General features: G+C 45.1%; 1 protein-coding gene across 1 annotated transcript; it reads right to left on the bottom strand.

Annotated features, from left to right (window-relative positions):
• Positions 1 to 1443: 1443 nt before the first annotated feature.
• On the bottom strand, positions 1444 to 19425 carry RRM1 (ribonucleotide reductase catalytic subunit M1). The gene is made up of 19 exons (XM_083808565.1): positions 19309 to 19425; positions 18407 to 18495; positions 16593 to 16770; positions 15979 to 16079; positions 15305 to 15364; positions 13911 to 13950; positions 12822 to 12984; positions 12090 to 12231; positions 11378 to 11461; positions 10588 to 10749; positions 10024 to 10103; positions 9349 to 9550; positions 8136 to 8285; positions 6975 to 7196; positions 6454 to 6530; positions 5479 to 5614; positions 4112 to 4207; positions 3072 to 3260; positions 1444 to 2740 (listed from the first exon to the last, which is right to left on the bottom strand). Exons 1-19 carry the CDS (start codon positions 19325 to 19327, stop codon positions 2552 to 2554), a joined length of 2379 nt encoding a protein of 792 aa, XP_083664691.1. The 5' UTR covers positions 19328 to 19425; the 3' UTR covers positions 1444 to 2551.
• Positions 19426 to 20349: the final 924 nt, after the last annotated feature.

The raw sequence follows: 20349 nt of genomic DNA, 5'->3' as shown, positions 1-20349 counted from the left end.
CTGCAACTGCCTGAAAGGAAGGGGTGGGGAGCTGGGGGTCGGCCTCTTCTCACAGGTAACCAGTGATAGGACCAGAGGGAATGGCCTCAAGTTGTGCCAGGGGAGGTTCGGGTTGGAAATGAGGAGACATTTCTTCTCAGCAAGAGCGGTCAGGCACAGGGACGGGTTGCCCAGGGAGGTGGTGGGGTCACCGTCCCTGGGGGTGTTCAAGGCAAGGTTGGACGTGGTGCTTGGGGACATGGTTTGGTGGGTGATAGTGGTGGTAGGGGGGTGGTTGGACCAGATCAATCACACAGAATCACAGAATATTAGGGATTGGAAGGGACCTTGCAAGATCATCTAGTCATCTTAATCATCCTCGTGGCTCTGCGCTGGACTCTCTCAAGCAGTTCCCTGTCCTTCTTGGACTGAGGGGCCCAGAACTGGATGCAATATTCCTGATGTGGTCTCTCGACCTACTAACCTCTCTCGACCTACTAACCACAGCCCTGCTGATACAACCAGGATGCCATCGGCCTTCTTGGCCACAAGAGCACAGTTCTGGCTCATGGTCATCCCTCCTGATGATCTTGAAGGTCTTTCCCAACCTTAACGATTCTCTGATTTTCAGTGGTGCCTTATAAGAGGTTCCTCTTATATTTCTTCTGAAAGCAGAAGAAATAGGGCAGGTGCTAGAAAAACAAAGACACAAGAGTTCAAGCCCTACCTCTGGCACAGTTACAAATCTGCCGTGAACTCAGCCTACCTGCCCTGCACATTACTGAAACACAGACATGTTAGAACGGGTCAAGAGGAGGGCCACAAAATTGATGAGGTCTGGAGCACCTCTCCTACGAAGAAAGGCTGAGAGAGCTGGGGACGTTCAGCCTCAAGAAGAGAAAGCTCCTGGGTGACCTCATTGCAGCTTTTCAGTACTTAAAATGGACTTATAAAAAAGATGGAGAACGACTCTTTGCTCAGTCAAATAATTACAGGACTACGGGGAATGGTTTTAAACTAAAAGAAGGGCAGATTTAGATGAGAGGTTAGGAGGAAATTCTTCACTCAGAGGGTGGTGAGGCACTAGCACAGGTTGCCCAGAGAAGCTGTGGATGCCCCATCCCTGGAGGTGTTCAAGGCCAGGTTGGACGAGGCCCTGAGCAACCTGATCTGGTGGGAGGTGTCCCTGCCCATGGCAGAGGGGCTGGAAGTGGATGATCCTTGAGGTCCCTTCCAACCCGAGCCATTCTGTGATTCTATGATTATTTCAGACCCTCGCTTGTGTTTACTTTTCGCCCAGATCTGCAAAGTGACACAGATAAACAGATGCCCTACTGAGTTAAGCAGTGTTGCCCCAGCAAATAGAGGATTCTGCTCACATGCCCCGTATTACCAACAACCTGCAGGCGGTTCTGTACGTGGAACTGTGTGCAGTAAGTGCAGGACTCACAAACAAGGCTCAAGTCTCCAGCTGCTACAGTTCACTTTTAATAAAAACAAAAAAAAAAGTGTTCCCCAGATACCACTGTTCATTCCTCTGACATTCCACATTTTATTGAGTTTGGCTGGATTAACGGGTTAGTTGTACGGTACATGAATTCAATAAATATTTAAGAACTGGGTGATGAAGCCCCATCGCATTAGAGCAGGGGATTAAGTACACAGAGAAGTAAAAACACATTTCTAAAAGTTTGAATAACTAGCTGGGGTGGATAAATGCAACTCTTCAAAAAAGATGGTGTGTGCACTTGGACAGCATAGAATTCTATGACGAGTAAACCAAATGATAAATTAGAGTGGGTTTTTAACACAGAACAGAACACACTGCAGCAGTTCTGCCATTTCCTGGTCAGAGACAAAAAGGAGGACTTAACACAAGAGCAATGCTCCATCCTGTCAGGCTGGATGGAGGAAATAGTCTCCAGGTGGTAAGGCACCCACCGCCATTCTGCACCTTCAAAAATATTTTTGGAAAGGGAAGAGGAAGGCACAAGGAGAGCAAGAAACGGTGGGAGAAGGGCCTGGCAGATGTGAACACACCATCTTTATAAGCCTAACATAAACTGCTCTTTTGCCACGACAGCCTGCAGAGCAGGCGTACAACACAGCTACCCTAGGGCTATTTTCCTGCTGTCTTATCACAGCAAAGGAGACCATAGCAGTCAGGTCCACTTCTTTCTCTGAAGACACAAGTGAGAGCCTTTAGTAAATGAAAACAATTATCTGAAGTCCCAAGGACAGACCTTTAAGGTAAGTGGCATTAGAACTTTCCCCATCTGTTCAGGAAGCGTCCTACCTATAAGGTTCAACGTAAGACCATGCAAGAGCACCTAAGTTTCCTGTAAGCCCAGCTACAAAAGCAATATACAAACTTCTTATGCATTCTATCCATGCACCAACCTGTGCACCAACCCCCAATCCAAGGATGGGGAAGCTACAATACACTACAGTGATCCCCCCTCTTGCCACGGTTCCAGCAAGCCCCTACATCCTGATGTTATACTAGATGCACCTATCTTAGAAGGAATCACACCAGGTGGAATGGCTTTGCTGGCACTGCAGGGCTGACCTGTTAGGAGCCACACATCATACACTCATCCCGGTTCTCCAGGGAGCACACCATGGCTGCTTTATTCCTTTCCTTCTCTTCCTCTTCCTTGGAGGCCTTCTCCCGCTCCCTGAGCTTCTCTTTGTTCAACGTGAACTGGATGGGGTTAGCAGCTGGCTTTGTCCTTAGGTAGTACATGCCCGTCTTCAGACCCTGCAGAGCAAAAGCAGGAATGTAAGACCTGGAATGGGCTGGCATGCAACACAGCCGAACTCTGAACTGCTGGAACTGACCTTCCTTGGGCCACACCGCTGTACTTGCCTCACAGGGATGTCTGGTAGCCACAATTAATGGGAGCAATGCCACAGGCATCCGCGGCTTTATTGCTCAAGAGAGATATTCCAGTAGTAATACTGGATTCTTGGAAGGAGATGGCTGTTTACCCTTCTAAGAATCAGCAAGACCAACTTCTCATGAAAGAACTTATCAAACCCTATTTGCTATCTGTTCCGAACAAGCCCCCCACCCTGCCCCTCTCAGATACCTGTTTCCACCCATAGAAATGCATGCTGGTCAGTTTGCCATAGTTGGGTTCTGCGATGTGGATGTTGAGAGACTGGCTCTGATCAATGAAAGCTCCTCGGTCTGCTGCCATCTTGAGGATAGTTTTCTGGGAGATCTCCCACACTGTCTTATAGAGTTGCTTCAAGTCATCAGGAATCTCAGATATATTCTAAAAGAAACGGGAAGAGTTTTCCAATGTAGTGTAACCAGCGACTGCCCAAACGTTCACATTATACAAAGTCTTCAAGAATTGCTGATTTCATCAGACTAGAACTAAGGCTTCTTGCACCTGAACTCCATCACTGAACCCAAATATCCTGCATCTGAAAGCACCCAAGCATAAAGAAACATTACTTGCTCTAACAGGATGGTTTATTCTGGGGAATTTGAGGGGGGAAACAAGTTTCCAAATAGGACATTAATGTTTTGTCCTAAATAGTTGTGAGGTGTTACAAAAAGCAATCCAGCAGCTAGTACCCTCCACACTTCATGACAAGTAGGATGCACTTTTTTTTTAGTATGCATGACTCCAAGCACAACAGTCACAGCAACATTTCAAACACCAGAGCATAAATGATTCATCCCACACAGACTCTTCTACACACACCTTCCAGACCTGGATGTCATATACTTGGCTCCTGTCTTAAGCCAACTCCCTGCTACATAATTACCCCCTTACAATCTCTACGACAAATGGGAATCCAAACATTTGCAGAATCTGCGTGAAGTAAAGCAGCCCAACTCTGTACTTGTTCTAGTAATAATAAGTAGCATATTTCCCTTGGAATTTCCTATTACATGGGCAGGCTCCAGCAGGAACAAATTACCACTGAGATCAGACACATTCCCTCGTATTTCTAATAGAAATGCTCCAAACTGTAGCTTTTCTTCCCCAGGTTAGCTGAGTCACTCACATACAGCAGACCTCAAAACCACTGCGTGGAAATGAGCCCCCAGCCAGCCAGCACTGCTCAGACAGGCGGGAATCCCAGTGCCATTCTCCTAGCTTCACATGCATACCTGGATAGAGCCATTGTGGGCGATGATTTGGTTTTTCATCTCCTCATTCCACAGGCCCCTCTCTGTGAGATCTTTCAACAAGTGCGGATTCACAACCTGTAAAGAGCAAAGGCCAAAGAATAAAAGCACTGTATATTCTGAGAAGGTGCACGCCCTGCCTTACAGCGCAGATACACCTCCTTAAAGGAGGGAAATCCACACCAACACGCACGGTCTTAAATAGTTAAACAAGACCTTGTTCAGTACTGCCGAACTTTCATTTTTCAGCTAGTATTGAGGTATGCATGCAAATAGCCAAACTAGGCCTGAAGTTAAAATAACAGGTAACAAATGTGAGAAGCTGCTAGCCCCTGCTGACAACAGAAGGCTGTCTGCAATGCTTGGCTGACCCCAGGCTGGAGCTAAACTAGTAAGGCAGTAATGGGAGAAGCTACCGGACGTAACAGATGTGAAAGGAGAGCGTATGGAACTCCCCTGCGTGAGGAACAGCAAAAGATATGAAAATGAGAGGTCTTGGCTTACCAGGGCTACTGACAACAACCTGAATTACTAAATAAGGGTGTAAAGAATCAGCAAGACTGGGGTCAGAAGGGCAAAGAACAAAACATGTGCAGGCTGTTTATTTGAGAGGAAAACAACAACGAACTTTTGCTTGCTGGAACTGTTTGGGGGTACTTGTCTAGCAGCCCTGCACCTGACCCACACAGCCGAGCAGGATAATAAACCTGCTGTTCTGACCACACGGGCCTGATTTGATCCTGCTCTCAGGAGGAAATGGAGTGCTTTGATGAGGGGACACCCCAGGGGGACAGACCGGACCTCCCAAACAGTTACGTGTTGCCTCTGTCCCACCTTGAGCTCTTTGTTAACTCCAGCCTCCAGAACTCAAATTCTTACATACTCTTTCACACGACAGATACCTCTGCATCTGTACAGCTTTCACATAGCCTCTTCACAAATCTGTTCAGTGCTTTACATACAGCTCTTTCCTCAGAACTGCGCAAAACAGCACTGTGGTCTCAGTTACTCTTCCCAGAGCATGCATTTATCTTCATTAATTTCACTAATCATTAGCAAATATTCCTGCAGGCAATGTCAAGGTCTTACAGAGTGGTGTGTTTTTTGTTTGTTTGTTGTTTTACAGAGAAGAGTAGCACTTCTTTAAAATTTTGCATATTCCCTGGCAGTAAAAACAGTACAGACACGCTGGTTAGATGTTTTCCTCAACAATTCTGGCCTTCAACATAAACATCCAACTGAATTAAGTAATCAAGCGCGCAGCGTCCATCTTGTCGTTCTAAACAGTGAAAGTTATCAAAAGTAAGACTATAAAAAAGCTCTTTTCCACACCTGCTTCAAGTGCTTACCTGAAACTCTCCTGAAAGGACTCTGCGCGTGTAGATGTTACTGGTGTAGGGCTCAATGGATTCGTTATTGCCCAAGATCTGAGCAGTAGAAGCAGTTGGCATGGGAGAAATGAGAAGGCTGTTTCTGACACCATACCTAGCAATCATAGTCAAGAGTTGGAAAGTTTCAACCAAGTGAGACAACACAGAAAAGACCCGAGAATAATAGTTTATAGACTGTCTGCACAGAGCTAAGAGAGCCAAAGAAGGAAATCTCAGCTCACACATACAGAAATCTTACTTCCTGAGATAACCTGAAAAATCTCTCACTAGCTGAAGTAAAAAAACAGAAGTTCCACTAAGCTTGCAATGTGGGTCAATAAAGAAGCTTAACTCAAGTCTTTGCTATTTTCACCTTTAACCAGGCTTTTCCAAATTATTTAGTCATGGGAAAGGGGGCATAGAAAAAAATCTGTCAGGCACACAACTCTGCAGTGCTCAGGCAAAAACAAAACAAGCAGCCCATAAAAAGCCTCCCCATACGCAAGACGGCAGACAGATTTACTACATTTGAAAACTAAACCCATGCAAACTGAATAAATTCATTACAGTGACTTCACACTTCAACAGTTGCTGTCTTCAGGACATTCAAGGCTCAGCTGCTTTGCCCTGTCAGCTGAGGAAACAGCTTCCAAGCCTGGCTGACTCTGTCTCACCACTACATTTGTTTAACTGGAACACAAACCATTTGGCTGATGCATCCAAGATGAAACAAGAGCTCAGCTAAAACAGAGTCTATGGGATGGACTCACTTGGCATGTAAGAATAAAAAACAAAGAAAACCATCTATAAAAGAGATCTGAAGAAAGATCTACTGAGGGGGAAAAAATAAAAGAAAACAGGGCCATTTTTGTGTGTGACGTCTTTTGTTTTCAAATCAGTCATAACATAACAAATGCAATTTACATTTAATACAAACTGTGCAGGAATACTCACTTAGCAATCTTCTCCTTTAAAGCCTTCCAGTCCCAAAGATCAGACGGGGTGACATTCCACATGTCATACTGAAGAATCTGAAGAACACAAGAGTGGTACAAATTAGATAGGGTGCTCTTTTCTCCAGATTTTATAAATCATATTACAAATAGACCTGTTATTCCTGTTAACTATCCACTACAGTTGAGCCTCAGCCAAGCTCCTGTACCATAATCTTATAAACACCCGATGTTTTAATCATGCTAAAGGGGCCAGCCAGTACAAGCTGAATCTTCCTTTTATTGTCCTCTGCACCTCAGTTTAGATTATATATTTCTTAATGCACTTAAAAAGTCAAATGATGGAAGAAACTCTAGCATCCTTTGCACTGCTGCAATATTATCAGCATATGATATTATTAATATGATATTATTACCATAACATGTTTCAGTCATACTCCTCCTGTATCAAAGACCAGGCACAACCACATTACTTGCTTTTCATAGATCTGTCCTTGACACAAGACAGTTCCTGGTACTTACTCCTTTGCTGACAGGAGAACCCTCGTATGTTTCATATGGTCCTTGCTCCTTGGCAAGTTCACAGCTGGCTTCCAAAGCACCATAATAAATGGTCTCAAAAATCTGCTGGTTCAAGCGCTGGGCCTCCGGACTTTCAAAGGGGTATCTCATCAAAATGAAGGCATCTGCCAGACCCTGCACACCAATGCCAATGGGACGATGGCGTCTGTTGGAGCGTTCAGCCTGCACAGCATTCAAGCAACAAGAATAATTACTTCAGCAGTGCTACACAGAATTATAGAATAAGTTGAACTGGAAAGGACCTCTGGAAGGAAATAAGACTGTCTACCTCTGACTTAATTTTTATTCTGCTGCAACATCTCAGCTTCCAGTTCTGTTCAATTTCCCACTGTTTGCTATTTTGTAGGGCACAAATTTGAGGACCAACATTAAGTGTGTTTGAAGTGATCACTAATTCTAATTGCTCAACTTGACACACAAAGGGAAGCAGGGTTTAGAACTGAACACTAAACACTTCTTGAAAAACAAGGCCACGAAGACATTTGAACTCGAGCATTCTAGTTGTACATGCTTGAAAAAACTAATCCTCATTAGGTTTGGCCTCAAACTTTGAGTATTTGCTTATTTCCTCCTCTGCTGCTTGCCTTGTGGTGTTGTTGCAATGCAAACAACTTTGCTCCCATTCCCCTTCAACAATTCCAACACTCTCTTCAATTTCTTTCCAGAAAAATGCGTGTACACTCTACAAAAAATGCACAAAGCCAACAATTCAAGATTGAGTTACACCTTTTTGGTATCTTTCCACGATCATTCTCTCTGTTCTGCTTTCCACTCTGTGTCTAGTGCTGTTCTGTGCTTTGTGGAAATCCACTCACGTGAAAAGAAATCCAACTGCCGAACCATCTCAAGGGGAGGATTTTTCTTCAACTGCTTCGCTAAGGAACCACTCCAGGTTGAAGCTTAAGAAGCCACTAACAACAGGTCACATCTGCAAACGGTTAGTTAACAAAACTCCCAACTATTAGCCTAAACAGGTTTACAAAACCCCTCACTGAATCCTTCTGCCCAAGACTGAACTGGGATTGCTAGAGAACAACAGGCGCTTTGTCACCAGACTCGTGGCACGCCTTCAGCCGCAGAGCAGCGCAGCACAGCACTCACCTCTGGCACAGGGTAGTAGTTGATATCAATGATTTTGTTCAGGTTTCGGACAATAACTTTAGTGACTTCAGCTAGCTTCTTGAAATCATATGTGTGCTCTGAAGTGACATACATATTCAGGGCTATAGAGGCCAAATTACAAACTGCAACCTGTGGAAAAAAAAACACAGTGGAAACGGTCATGCCAGCCAACACCCCATGCAAAATACACACACTCTCAATCCCAGAGCATGCTCTCTATCCAAACTACACAGGAACAAAGAACCAAGCAAGCTAAAAGGATGGAAAAATACACTCTTCATTTCTATGCTTTTTTTACAAGCTGAAAAAAGGATAACAACCACTGAAAAAGGTATAGTAGATATCAGTATCACCATAAAAATTCAGTTCTCTGGCCTGGTCAGTCCTGCTGCATGTAAGCTTCCCTTCCAGAAACTAGGCCTTACCACTTCTTGTATTATCAGAATCAGCAACTGATTTCCATTAGATCCAGGATATATTAGGGCATTATTTTCATTATTTTTTAACACTCACATTATTTCCAGACCCAGGAGAACTGAAACAAGTTGGCTAAGGTTTCTTGTGCAGCGCAGACAGGCAAGATGGCTCCGTCTCCTCTAGAATACTCAGGATTTTATGAGTATGTCAAGGAGCGTAACCACTACTGTCTCAGGCAGTAGAAATTGATTCTTTCAGTTTTAACAGTCTCAAGAGCTTTTTTGCACTCAAAATGTGCCATGCTGTATTAGCACTAACTCATTTCCATGTTCTTTCTTCACTTTTGTTACCAATGCTGCAATCCAAACATAGTACATCTGTAGAGCACCTAAATGACACAGGGAACTCAAGGGAGAATTATGACTGAACTGCAAGTCTGGAGGTTAGAGAGGTATGGTTTCACTAAACCTTTAGCATAAAAGATGCTTATATCAGCTTCCTAGAAGCCAAAGAGCTCACTTCTCTATCAAGGTGCCAGAGTTTTGCTTTGATGGGTATCTTCTTTTATACCAAATCCTCCACAGGAGTTGAAAAGGAAGGGAAACCGCCACATACAGACTTAGTGGAAGTGCTGTAAGCACTCAAGTCAAAAAATCCTCATAATTTTCTTAGCTACTTGTTCCCTTCCCCAGCTAAAAGTCAGACATACCCTAAAAAGCTACGCAGGCACAGTCACACCTTTCCTAAATACTGCAAGTTCCTTGTCTCCACTCACCTCATCTTTGCTGGTATACTCCACTATTTCTGTACACAGATTGCTGCATTTGATGGTCCCCAAGTTCTGCTGATTGCTCTTCCGGTTGCAAGAGTCCTTGTACAGCATGTAAGGTGTGCCAGTCTCTGTCTGGGATTCGATGATGGCGTACCAGAGCTGCTGGGCCTTCACCACTCTGCGGACACGGCCTTGCTTCTCGTAACTGCAACAGGGCACATGTTGCTTATCAACTCCCAGACTCTCCAGAAACAGCACTGGAATCAATCATTCTTAACACCAGGTTCCCAGGAGGGCAAGACCCCATTCACTTCTGAACCGTGTGAATTCTGAATTAGCAGGACAGCATTAACAGCAAGGTACCGGGACTATTCATGTGTAAAGGAAATAGAAAGCTTTCACTACAGCACCCTACACAACTAGCTCAAAACAAAGCCACCAACTGCTTTAAGCAGGAATCATTTCAGAATTTTCCTCTAAAATAATCTTTCATACGTAGTTCTATATTAAGATGCAGTTTGAAGCAAACGGTAAGCAGACATCCCGGTCTTTGTCCATTCATCAACCTGATAATTCAACTCAGTGATCACTTAGAAGCCAACACCACAAACCTGTGCCTTGGCTCCCGTATACCCCACAAGGGCAGTTCCATAAATGGATGTCTGCCACTTTTCTTACCTCTCATATAGTTTCTCAAATTCCTCTCCCCACACCTCATCTAGGCCAGGACACTCATTTGGACACATTAAGGACCAGTCCTGTAAGAAAGAAGAAAAAAAAATACTCAGAGAAAATCTGCTAATTAACAGCATTCATCAGCAGATCCTGTTGTAAACAGAAACACAAAAACCTCACAGTTCCCATCCTGAAAAAGTAGGAACCAACTCTTCCAGCAGACATGGGGAAGGTGTTTGAGTAGTATGATTTATTTAAAATTCAATTATATGAATATTTATGATCAAACCGCTTTTTAAATTCTGAAAAGACTAATTATTAAGATATAACCCGTTTTCAAGCACCCACACTAAGATCAATTTACTGAGAAGACTTTGATGCTTTCAGGGTACTCCAGACTAAGAATTTAGCATAATAGTATATCAGTCATGGGCTGCAAGATTAAACTGTGAAGCAAAGCATCATAGAAGGCAAGTTCCTCTGCTGCTAGGAAGCCCGCTCCACAACGCTTGTGAACTCCACGCTTCTCCATTAACAGACCTCTCCCGCACCAATCAAGTTTCTTACCTGGTTGGTTTCAACTCTCTTCATGAAGAGATCAGGAATCCAGAGGGCAAAGAAAAGGTCTCTGGCACGCTGCTCTTCTTTCCCAGTGTTCTTCTTTAAGTCAAGAAACTCAAAGATGTCCAGATGCCAAGGCTCCAGGTAGATGGCAAAAGCTCCAGGTCTCTGATACATAAAATATAGTCAGGATCAGAACAAAGGGCCCTCAAAAATATCTCCCACACTGCTGCTGACTGAACACAATACCCTAAACTAACTAGAACTTAGTTTTATAGTCTTGTTAAGGTAATTTCAATATCCTTTTTCGTATTACTCTTGCTCTCACTGGAACTAGGTCATGCTGCTAGCTCCAGATTCTTAATAAAAATGATCCCACACTAAAAATACCTTCTGTGTCAATAGGAGCTTGACAAGTCTTAGATTTACGCATTAAATCATGCCTCCACTGACCTCTGGACTATTTGAATATAAAGGATACAGAACAAAAATCTTTCTACAGTCTTACACCTTAATTCAATACAGGGCATACAAAGAGTGACTGATAACCACTGCAAGAGGCTGAACTAACGTGTACGTATCATACAGCAGATAGATACCATACAGCAGAAGTATACCTACACAATAAAATGCATAGTGAATGGAGAACACCAAACTAGAAACAAGGGAAAAAAATCTTTTTGTAATTTCACGTCACCTACCACCACGTTGATGTTACTGGTTCAATCTTTCACAGATGTGGTCTCCTTCTGACCTGGGTCAACCCCTTCACCCCAATTTAATGCTAAGCCAATACCTTGTTACCGCCTTGATCCACGTAGCGAGCAGTGTTGTTGTAGACCCTCAGCATTGGAACAAGTCCATTAGAATTTCCATTTGTCTGCACAGGCACAGGAAAATTGTTGTTACTGAAAAACGACTGCCTGAAGAGCTGGGCCTACATTTCTGTATGGCTCTGTGTCTTTCAGCAGTCAGACAAACTCATCCTGAAAGCTAGCACCTGACCACCTCGATCAGTGCTTTGGTAGCACCACCATCCTCCCTCACACTCCTCTTTTTTTGAAGTAAAAAATGCACCATCTGAACTTAATTCCTCGACATAATACAATCTAAAGGCTTGCAGAGGTTACATACATGGTGACAAAAAGGAATAAATAAACACATGCATCCACAGATCATCTTAAGCAATTAAACTTACAAAAAGGAAAAGAGCCAACGCATTAGCCTGTAGGCATATCCCTAGGCTGCTGATATAAGTTGGAACTGTCTGATCAAACACTGGAATGAGATCCGATCCACTTTTTGGAAGGACTTGTATTAGGAAACCAAGGAAAACCAACCTTCTCGTTTCAGGGCATACTCAAAGGAAGGACTACAGAGCTGGACTAACTGCTGTGTTAAACTGACAGCAGCGCTGGTAGAAGCGGTGCTGATCTGGCAACTGAAGTACAGACATTTCCTGAACCCAGAAGGTTATTCTCTGCCGGGTACACCGCCTGCACACTCACCCCAGCAATATAGCTGCCCGTGGCTCGGATACAGCTCACAGCAAGGCCAATCCCACCAGCAGACTTTGAGATCAGTGCACACTGTTTGAGAGTGTCATAGATTCCCTCAATGCTGTCATCCTTCATGCACAGCAGGAAGCAACTAGTGAAAACAAACAGCTTTAGCATAAAAAGAATTAAAAAAAAAAATTAAAAAACACTAAGTATTTTACAAGGGCTGCAGAAAAACAATGGCAAACACTGTATATTTAACATGCTATGCCAAGCAAAAAATGAGGCAAAACCATAGACTGCATAGTGGAATAAAGGATAGTTTTAGAAAACATCACAAACAATAGTTGTATTACTGACACCTCTGTTATCAAAGCAAACCGTTTTTAAAATCAGATCTACTTCACAACAGTTATGCTTGCTACCTTTAGCATATTGAAAAAAAACAATTACCAGGAGTCATTTTTTATCTACAAAAGACTGTATGTCAGCAGCTCTGAAATAGAAGACAGCCACTTCCATTAGCTTGAGAAGCTTACTGACACATCTGTTTTCTCCCCAAAGACTACACTAGATACCAAGTTTAATTTGACAACAGCTTCTCAAAACTTCATAGAACAATCACAGAAACACAGCTACTAGATTTAGAAGACGTGACAGCACTTCATTTGGACAGATCCAATCACCAAAACCTCATCTTCCTCCAGTTATGCATTAAGCATGCTTGAAAGCCACAGGTACCTGGAAAGCTGAGGCCGGTTGGTGCCCGCGTTGAATAACGTGGGTGAGGCATGGGTAAACCACCTTTCAGACAGAAGATTGTAAGTTTCGATTGCGGCATCAATGTCATTTTTGTGGATTCCCACCGACACCCTCATCAACATATGTTGAGGACGCTCGGCAACTAGACACAAAAAAGCAAAAGGAAGAAAATAATGTCAATGTGATGTTTACAATTAGTGCAGACAGAAGTAGAGGTGGTGGTAATAAGATACAATGTGCAATGGGCCACTTGAGAGACAGAGTTTCCATAGAATCGCAGAATAGTTCAGGTTGGAAGGAACCTCGGGAAGCCTCTAGCACAATCTTCTGCTCAAAGAAGAGTCAGCTAAGAGGATTGGACCAGTTTGCTCAGGACTTTATCCAGTCAGGTCTTGAAAAACTCTAGGACTGGGACTGGATAACCCCTCTCAACAACCTGATCCAGTGCTCAGCTGTACTCACGAGGAAAAAGAACAGTGTTAAGGGTTAAAACACAATCCAATATGCAATCCAGCATCCAATTACTCTCTATATGGCATTATAATTAACCTCTCACTCTTCTGTGTCCTAGGATTTTCAGGCTAAAGGCCTGCAATAACTGGCAGTAGCACAGTAGCTCTAAGTTAAATTTATTAGAAAGTGCCTAGCATTATGGAACAGGCTGTCAGACAAAAAAATCCTTCATCTTCTACGCTCCAGGTAAGAGGCAGCTTTCAAAGCACTAGGGTCTCTGTAAGACAGGTGAAGCACCTGTGCCCAGGTCACAGACATTATCTGGAACACCCAGGTAAACTTGCCACAGTGCTGCTCTTAGTGATCAGCTGTTGTTCATGTAAGCACACCAATGCCACCACATAGACACTAGACTCTCAGCTAAGAGGAGATGCTGCACGTGTACAGAGAACACCTACTACGAACATGTCACTTGACTGCTATCTTTTTTAAGCCAGTACTCAATGGTTTTGCTGGACTGCTCTACGAGTTAGCCTTTCTGCCTCCTCAACCCTTGCTCTGAGCCATGGCCTTGATTTTTAAATAATACTTTAAATTGACAGAGACGGTTCTTACCTTTTGAGTTGATTTTCAGCAAGTAGGAGCGTTCTAAAGTCTTTAAAAAGAGAGAGTGCATTTTAGCAGTCATTCAAATTTCAATTTAAAAAATCCTGTTAATACAGAAAGCTCCAACCTCACCCATCTTCATGCTCCTTAACCCAGGTTTCAACAGAGGCAGCAACCCTGCACTCAACTCCTCATCTTGTTAACGACAAAGGACATTAAGTGACTAATAACCAAAACCAGAAGTCCACTATAAGATTCCAACGCTATGCTTTGGATTATGGAGTGGATTATGTAGCATGGAGCAGTAAGGTTCAACACCGCCTTTCAATCTGCAGTGAACTGAGGCTAGACGGCAAGGAAGGGCTTGTTCTGCACGATGCCACCTCTCAGTATTATTAATTATATTATGATAATGCTTTCTAGACAACCTGTATCACAATCTGCTGTGCTGGGTGATGAACGCACCAAATGGCACATATGGTAAGCCCCTACAGTTTGAGCAGATGCCTTTTAAGCTTGTGCCTGAAGAATTACAGCAGTAATTACATGAGGGAATGTCAGGCATTGCATATCTATATGCATATAGAAGCACACACACGCCCCTTTTCAAGGTCTCTTCTCTCCGTCCCTGCCTATGCTGCTTCACCAGCTGCTACACGCCTGAGTTGTTTCCTCATTGCAGCCTGCTTCCCCCACACCTCAAAGTACCAAATCACGTGCTAGTGGAAGAATCTCCTGGACATAATTCTACACAAAGATCACCAGTTCTTCTAGAGATTCATCAAGGCCAAAGAACTATCAGGTACCCAGTGCTATGGAGAAGCCAAATACTCTCCAGCTAACCCTACAGAAAGCCCACCGCATCGTACCCTAAAACAACTGGGCAAAGAACAGCACGTTATGAGGGGAGCAGGAGGAGCAGATGGTGGGGGCATAGTAGACTGGACCGGTTGTGGGGGAGATGTTCCAGCAGCATGGAAGAAGACAAACACGTGGGCTGACACACTGAGAACAACTGTTACACAAAACAATGGCGAAAAACAAAAATCCCTTTTTTGGGTTATTAAGAATTAGATTATTTCCTTGAGGAATGGCATGAGCTGGGAAGTTTCCAACAACATTCAGCACTATCTGCTGCAAAAAACTTGGACCTAACAGTTAAAATATTATAGCAGCCAAGGGAACAGAGCACAGCCAAGAAGAAAGTACATGATTCATGAAGTTAGGCAACAGCTTTGTGCAGGTGCTTTGTTTTCACCAACCCACTAACGCCCAAGCTACTTCCAGTGCCCTTCGTGTTCAAATCTAATGATCTTGCAAGGATTCCCATCCCTCCCAACAGACCCAGCTCCAGAACACCTAAGACTGTTTTTTTTGATGTTATCATGAATAATGTCTTTTACCTTAAAACCAAAATAGTTGTAGGAGAAGTCTCTGTCATAGATAATAGCAGAATTCAGGCGCTGAGAGGAAATAAAGAGAAAAATTTACATTTACATTCCGATTTTGGGGGCTTCACATTCAGATATAATGCTGATATTGGTATTTCTGGCCTCAAAAATGTAGTGAAACAGATTATTCAGACAGATCGTCGTGAATAAAACAGGGAAGAACACTGAGGTTGAAACAACAAATGCAGTGTTAAGAATTTTCTTCCAAGTACAGTGCACAATTGTTGGCAACATTTTACTGAAGTCTTTAACTAGACACTGAGAAACACAAGATATAATCAAAATGAGAATTGAACTTCCCCATAAGAACGCAAGCCTGGAACAACATGAAATCAGATACCAAACCTCTTCTCTCCCTTCTGTGCGTACAAAACAGATTGCTACATTGAAAAGTCCTTTTCCCCAAACGAATTAATTGGGCTGTTCGTGACTATGAAGACATTTAAGAAAATGTCCTTACATGAAGGAAATTCCTACACCTTCTTTTAAACTCTCCAGAAGAGAGCAGTTATCAGCTGTACCCATTTCTGTATTGGCTTCTTGTCCTAAAACAAATGGCTTACTTAAGAAAAAAAATCATCTTAACTAGTTCACTGAATTTTCAAAACTGGAAAAATGTTACATACATCTTTGTTGGCCAGAACTATGTCTAGCGTTTCTTTAGAGATCATTGGTGAGTGCTTCCCATTGTGAGGGTTTACGTAGTTGTAAAGGTCATCCATCACATCTACAACAGAAACAGGCTTAAAAAGAAGTACATCCACAGAGCTATATATATATATATATCATTTGTTTTCAAAGATTTAACAGGAGGACTACCCATCCACAAAAATAATCCCTTCCAGCTCTACAGAGATACAACTTTTCTTCTACGTGCTCAATGATATTACTAATCTGCTAACCTTAAAAACACACTTGCCTTATGACGTTTTTTATAGAATTTGTAATATGCAATAAATGAGAAAGAGTGGGTACATCCTAATTTCAGTTACATTTTTAATCAATCTATTTATAGCGAAATAAATCATCAATCTATTTAAGTGAAATCTATTTTTTGCAGAAGAGGCAATTTCACTTTCCTAGTGACACATAAAACTCATGTTTTCCATCTCCATGGCATTTTTAGTTAGCCTGGGTACTTAGTACCTTCTGCTTAAGAAAGATTTCCATATTTATATCCTCTACAACTCCTACTCCCTTTCTGACTAATTGCTATCTAAATGCCCCCAAACAGACTTACCACTGAATACTTTCTTAGTTTCTTTGTGCAGATTGGACACTGCAATCCTTGCTGCCAGGATAGCGTAATCAGGGTGTTTGGTGGTCAGGGTTGCAGCCGTTTCAGCAGCCAGTGTGTCCAGTTCCACTGTCGTGACACCACTGTACAGCCCTTGAATCACTTTCATGGTGATCTGGGCCTAAAAAGGAAAATCGTGCAGATCAGCTATCTGCTGTTAAAAAAAATCCTGGTATTTCAGCCATTTAGGGTATAAGACATGCTCCACTATAAGCATTGTTTAATTAAAAAAAAAATAAAATAAAACACTAAGTTCTTTCAGTGAAGTACTGACACCTAAAATTTTAAAACAAGTGATACTGGGCAGGAGGGAGGTCAGGGAAAGAGCAAAGAAAGAAGGAACCATTAATCTAGAATCGTTAAAAAGTTTTTTCTCTGCAGATACTTTCTTAAGGGCTAGAAAAAAGTGGCAGCAAAACTCAGGAAAAAAAAGAGTTTAAAAGATTACTTGCTTGGAAGTTTTAAAACTACAAATAAAGCTTGACTTTAAAATGCCTGATGAGACATATAAGTGCTATATTTAAAATAACTTTGCAGCAAGAAGAAAAAAAAATCAACCCTGGAAGGGACACACTGCCTTTTGCTTCATGACTTAACCTAATCCTCATCTAACAGTCATTTCCTGGGAAAAGACTTCTGTATCTGCTATCTCAAAAGCAGTTTCTGCTTTTCTATCAAGTATTAACGCTGATCACTACAAGAAAGATCATATTCTGCACTGCAAAAACAAGGTGCTAACTGCTACACACATTTGAAACACCAACAGCCTCACAAAACCAGGACTTGTAATTTTCAAACTTTATTCTCTGAAAGGAAGCACTTCACATTAACGATTTTCATTACTGGCTTGTAAAGCACCTGGAACAAGAAGATCTGCATCCAAAAGGAGAAACGCAGTTCTGGGAAGAAAGATCTTACACACTACTGCCAAATAAATAATGCAGTGCTTCATGTAAAATAAGTTTCACTACTAAGACTGAGGTATTTGAAGTCAGGGGGCCTAAGAATCTTGCTTGTGTCCTCATCATCAACTTAAGTCGTTGAGATCAAGGCAGCGTACTTTGTGCACTATACTTTTTGGTACAGAATGAATGTCACATATTTCACAGTTGCAATTTAAGACACAAAAACTGATCAGTGCATCTCAGAGAAGAGCCCAGGCTGGCAACTCCTAATGAACAGACTAGTTCTGCACATCTGCATAAAAATCTGACAGACATCCACGGATCCGTGAGGGAGTCATCCTCTGCACAGGCTGTGAAAAGAGATGCTTGCATAGGTGCAATCAACATGCATCCAAAATCCTACGGAGCTCAAAAAAAAATAAATAGGGATATTAGAATGACATGGGAGTTCTGACAGAAAGGGTGCCTTGTTTTAAGAGGATCAAGATCTACTTTCTATATAGTATTGCTCAAGCTTTACAGATTGAAACTGTGAGCAATCTACCCTAACATGAGTTGGAGCAACAAACACTTTTTAAGCACAAGAAGCTCAATCACTTCAACATTGTTTGAGGTGTCTACCCAAAGCAGCTTACAGTAGGTAAAGCAGAGACTTTCCCCCACTGCAGTCTCAGATTTTGTATCCACAAAGCAAAAGACGCAGAACACAAACGATTAGAAGAAACGTGTTTTGAATACATTTGCCAATGGTTCCTGCCCAGGCTGCCACATTTGGTTTTTGCCAAGGTGAATAACCAGGCAACATCTGCTCACAGAGACCACCACCAGGGGCAGGACAAAGGACAGACTCACGGGATCAACAAAGTCAGCGTTCAGCCCATAGCAGAGCTTCTGGATGCGCGACGTGATCTTGTCAAACATGACGCGCTCCTGGCGCCCATCTGTTGGAGAAGAGGTAACAAAGACATCAGTTCCCGTTGCGATGAGAGAATTGGTTAAGCACAAAGCACCTCACAGAAGGAGCCAACCCTCCTGCGGTGACTTCGAGGCAGGAATCACTGCTGACAACCCGCCCAGGCTCCCTGTTAAGGCCCAAAGGGAAGGGTGGCGAGCCCTCCACCTTCCTGCTGCCCATGGTCAATGCTGGGCACTGGGTCCCCCGCTCTGAGCAGGGGCAGAAGGGAAGGCAGGGCGCTCGCACCTCCCCATGGACACGAGGACACCCTACAGGGCCAAGACACCCCCACCCCGCCGGCACCAACCTCTGCAGAAACCATGACCCCGATCCTCAGGGCCGCCCCACAAAGATGGGGCGCTGAGCGAGGGGGGCGCTGAGCGAGGGGGGCGCTGAGCGAGGGGGGGCCCCAGCCCCAGGCTGTGGGGACCGAGCCCTCCCCAAGGGTCCCCGCGAGCTCCCCCCGTGCCCCCGTCCCAGGAGGAGCAGCCAGCCCCCAGCCAGGGGGGGCTTCACAACAACGCACCCCACACGCCCGGGGGCTCGGCGCTCCCCCAGGAGGAGAAGAAGCCGGGGGCCGGGGGCCGTCCCCAGGACGCGCAGGGAAGGGGGCGCAGCCCTCACGCCCGGGCCCCCCCCGGCCTCGGGGCGCTGACACCGCGGGGCCGGGGGCTCCGGGCCGGGCCCCCCGATGCCGCCGCCGGGCCGGGGCTGCCCGCAGCCGCCCCGAGCTCCCGGCCCTCACGCGGGGGAGCCCCCCCGAGGCGCGGGGACCCCCCCCGGCCCCCGCCGCCCTCACCGCGCTTGACGACGTGCATGGCGGCTCCAACGGCTGCGGGGCCGCGATCGCTCTGCGCGCCTCCCGCTCCCGCCAACCGCGCTGGCCCCGCCGCGCCGCCGTAGCGCCCCGCCCCCTCCGCCCGAAGCCGCGCCGCCATTTTGACTCCGGGCACCGCGGCTCTCCGCGTCCCCCTCTCCCCACGCCGCGGGCTCGGGGCCGCCTCCCGCCCCGCGCGGCTCCCTCCCCGCCTCGCCCCCTCCCCGCGCCCGCCTTCCCCGCCCGGCCCGGGCAGCGCCACCCGCCCGGCGAGGGCCGCCCGCTCGCCCTCTTCCAAGATGGCGGCGGCAGCCCGGGCGGGAAAGGGGCCGCGCGAGGGCGCGACGTACGGGGCCCGCGAAGGGCCGAAACGGCCTCGTTTCGCGATTCGCGTTACAGCAGTGGCAGCGATAGTGATAAGAAACAGTATTTAGTATTTAATAGAATTTAGTATTTAATAGTGTTTAATATTTCGTGCGGCTCTCCAGAGGAGAGGGGGGCCCGCAGCCCCGCTCCTCCGGCAGGTTCCTGGCATGGCGCCCGCCCAGCCCTGCGCTGAGGGGGCTCACCCCGTCCCTGGACACACAGCCCTGGGGGACCCCGAGGGCCAGGGCGCAGGGACACCGTGCCACCCTCACAGAGTCACAGAATGGCCGAGGTTGGCAGGGACCTCTGGAGATCATCCAGTCCGATCCCCCTGCCACGCAGGGTCACCCGGAGCACATTGCGCAGGACGGCGGCCAGGCGGGTTTTGGATATCTCCAGAGAAGGAGCCTCCACAGCCTCTCTGCTCAGCCTGCTCCAGTGCTCTGTCACCCTCCCAGTAAAGAAGTGCCCCCTCATATTGAGCCAGAACCTCCTGTGCTTCAGTTTGTGCCCACTGCCTCTTGTCCTGTCACTGGGCACAACTGAAAGGAGACTGGCTCCATTCTCTCGACACCCTCCCCTCAGATATTTATACACATTGATGAGGTCTGCCCTCAGTCTTCTCTTCTCCAGGCTAAACAGGCCCAGTTCTTTCAG

The sequence above is a fragment of the Anser anser genome (genome assembly GCF_964211835.1).
Source record: "Anser anser genome assembly, chromosome: 1".
Taxonomy (NCBI): Eukaryota; Metazoa; Chordata; class Aves; order Anseriformes; family Anatidae; genus Anser; species Anser anser.
The sequence above is the reverse complement of the archived record's forward strand: the minus strand, read 5'-3'. Positions and strand labels throughout refer to the sequence as shown.

What these genes read in the sequence shown, in the direction of transcription:
- RRM1 (XM_083808565.1), bottom strand. An exon ending in AACCGGCCTCAGCTTTCCAG is followed by an intron (nt 12,232 to 12,821) that starts GTACCTGTGGCT and finishes TGTTTTCACTAG; the next exon opens with TTGCTTCCTGCTGTGCATGA. An exon ending in TGGATCAAGGCGGTAACAAG is followed by an intron (nt 10,750 to 11,377) that starts GTATTGGCTTAG and finishes TTTATGTATCAG; the next exon opens with AGACCTGGAGCTTTTGCCAT.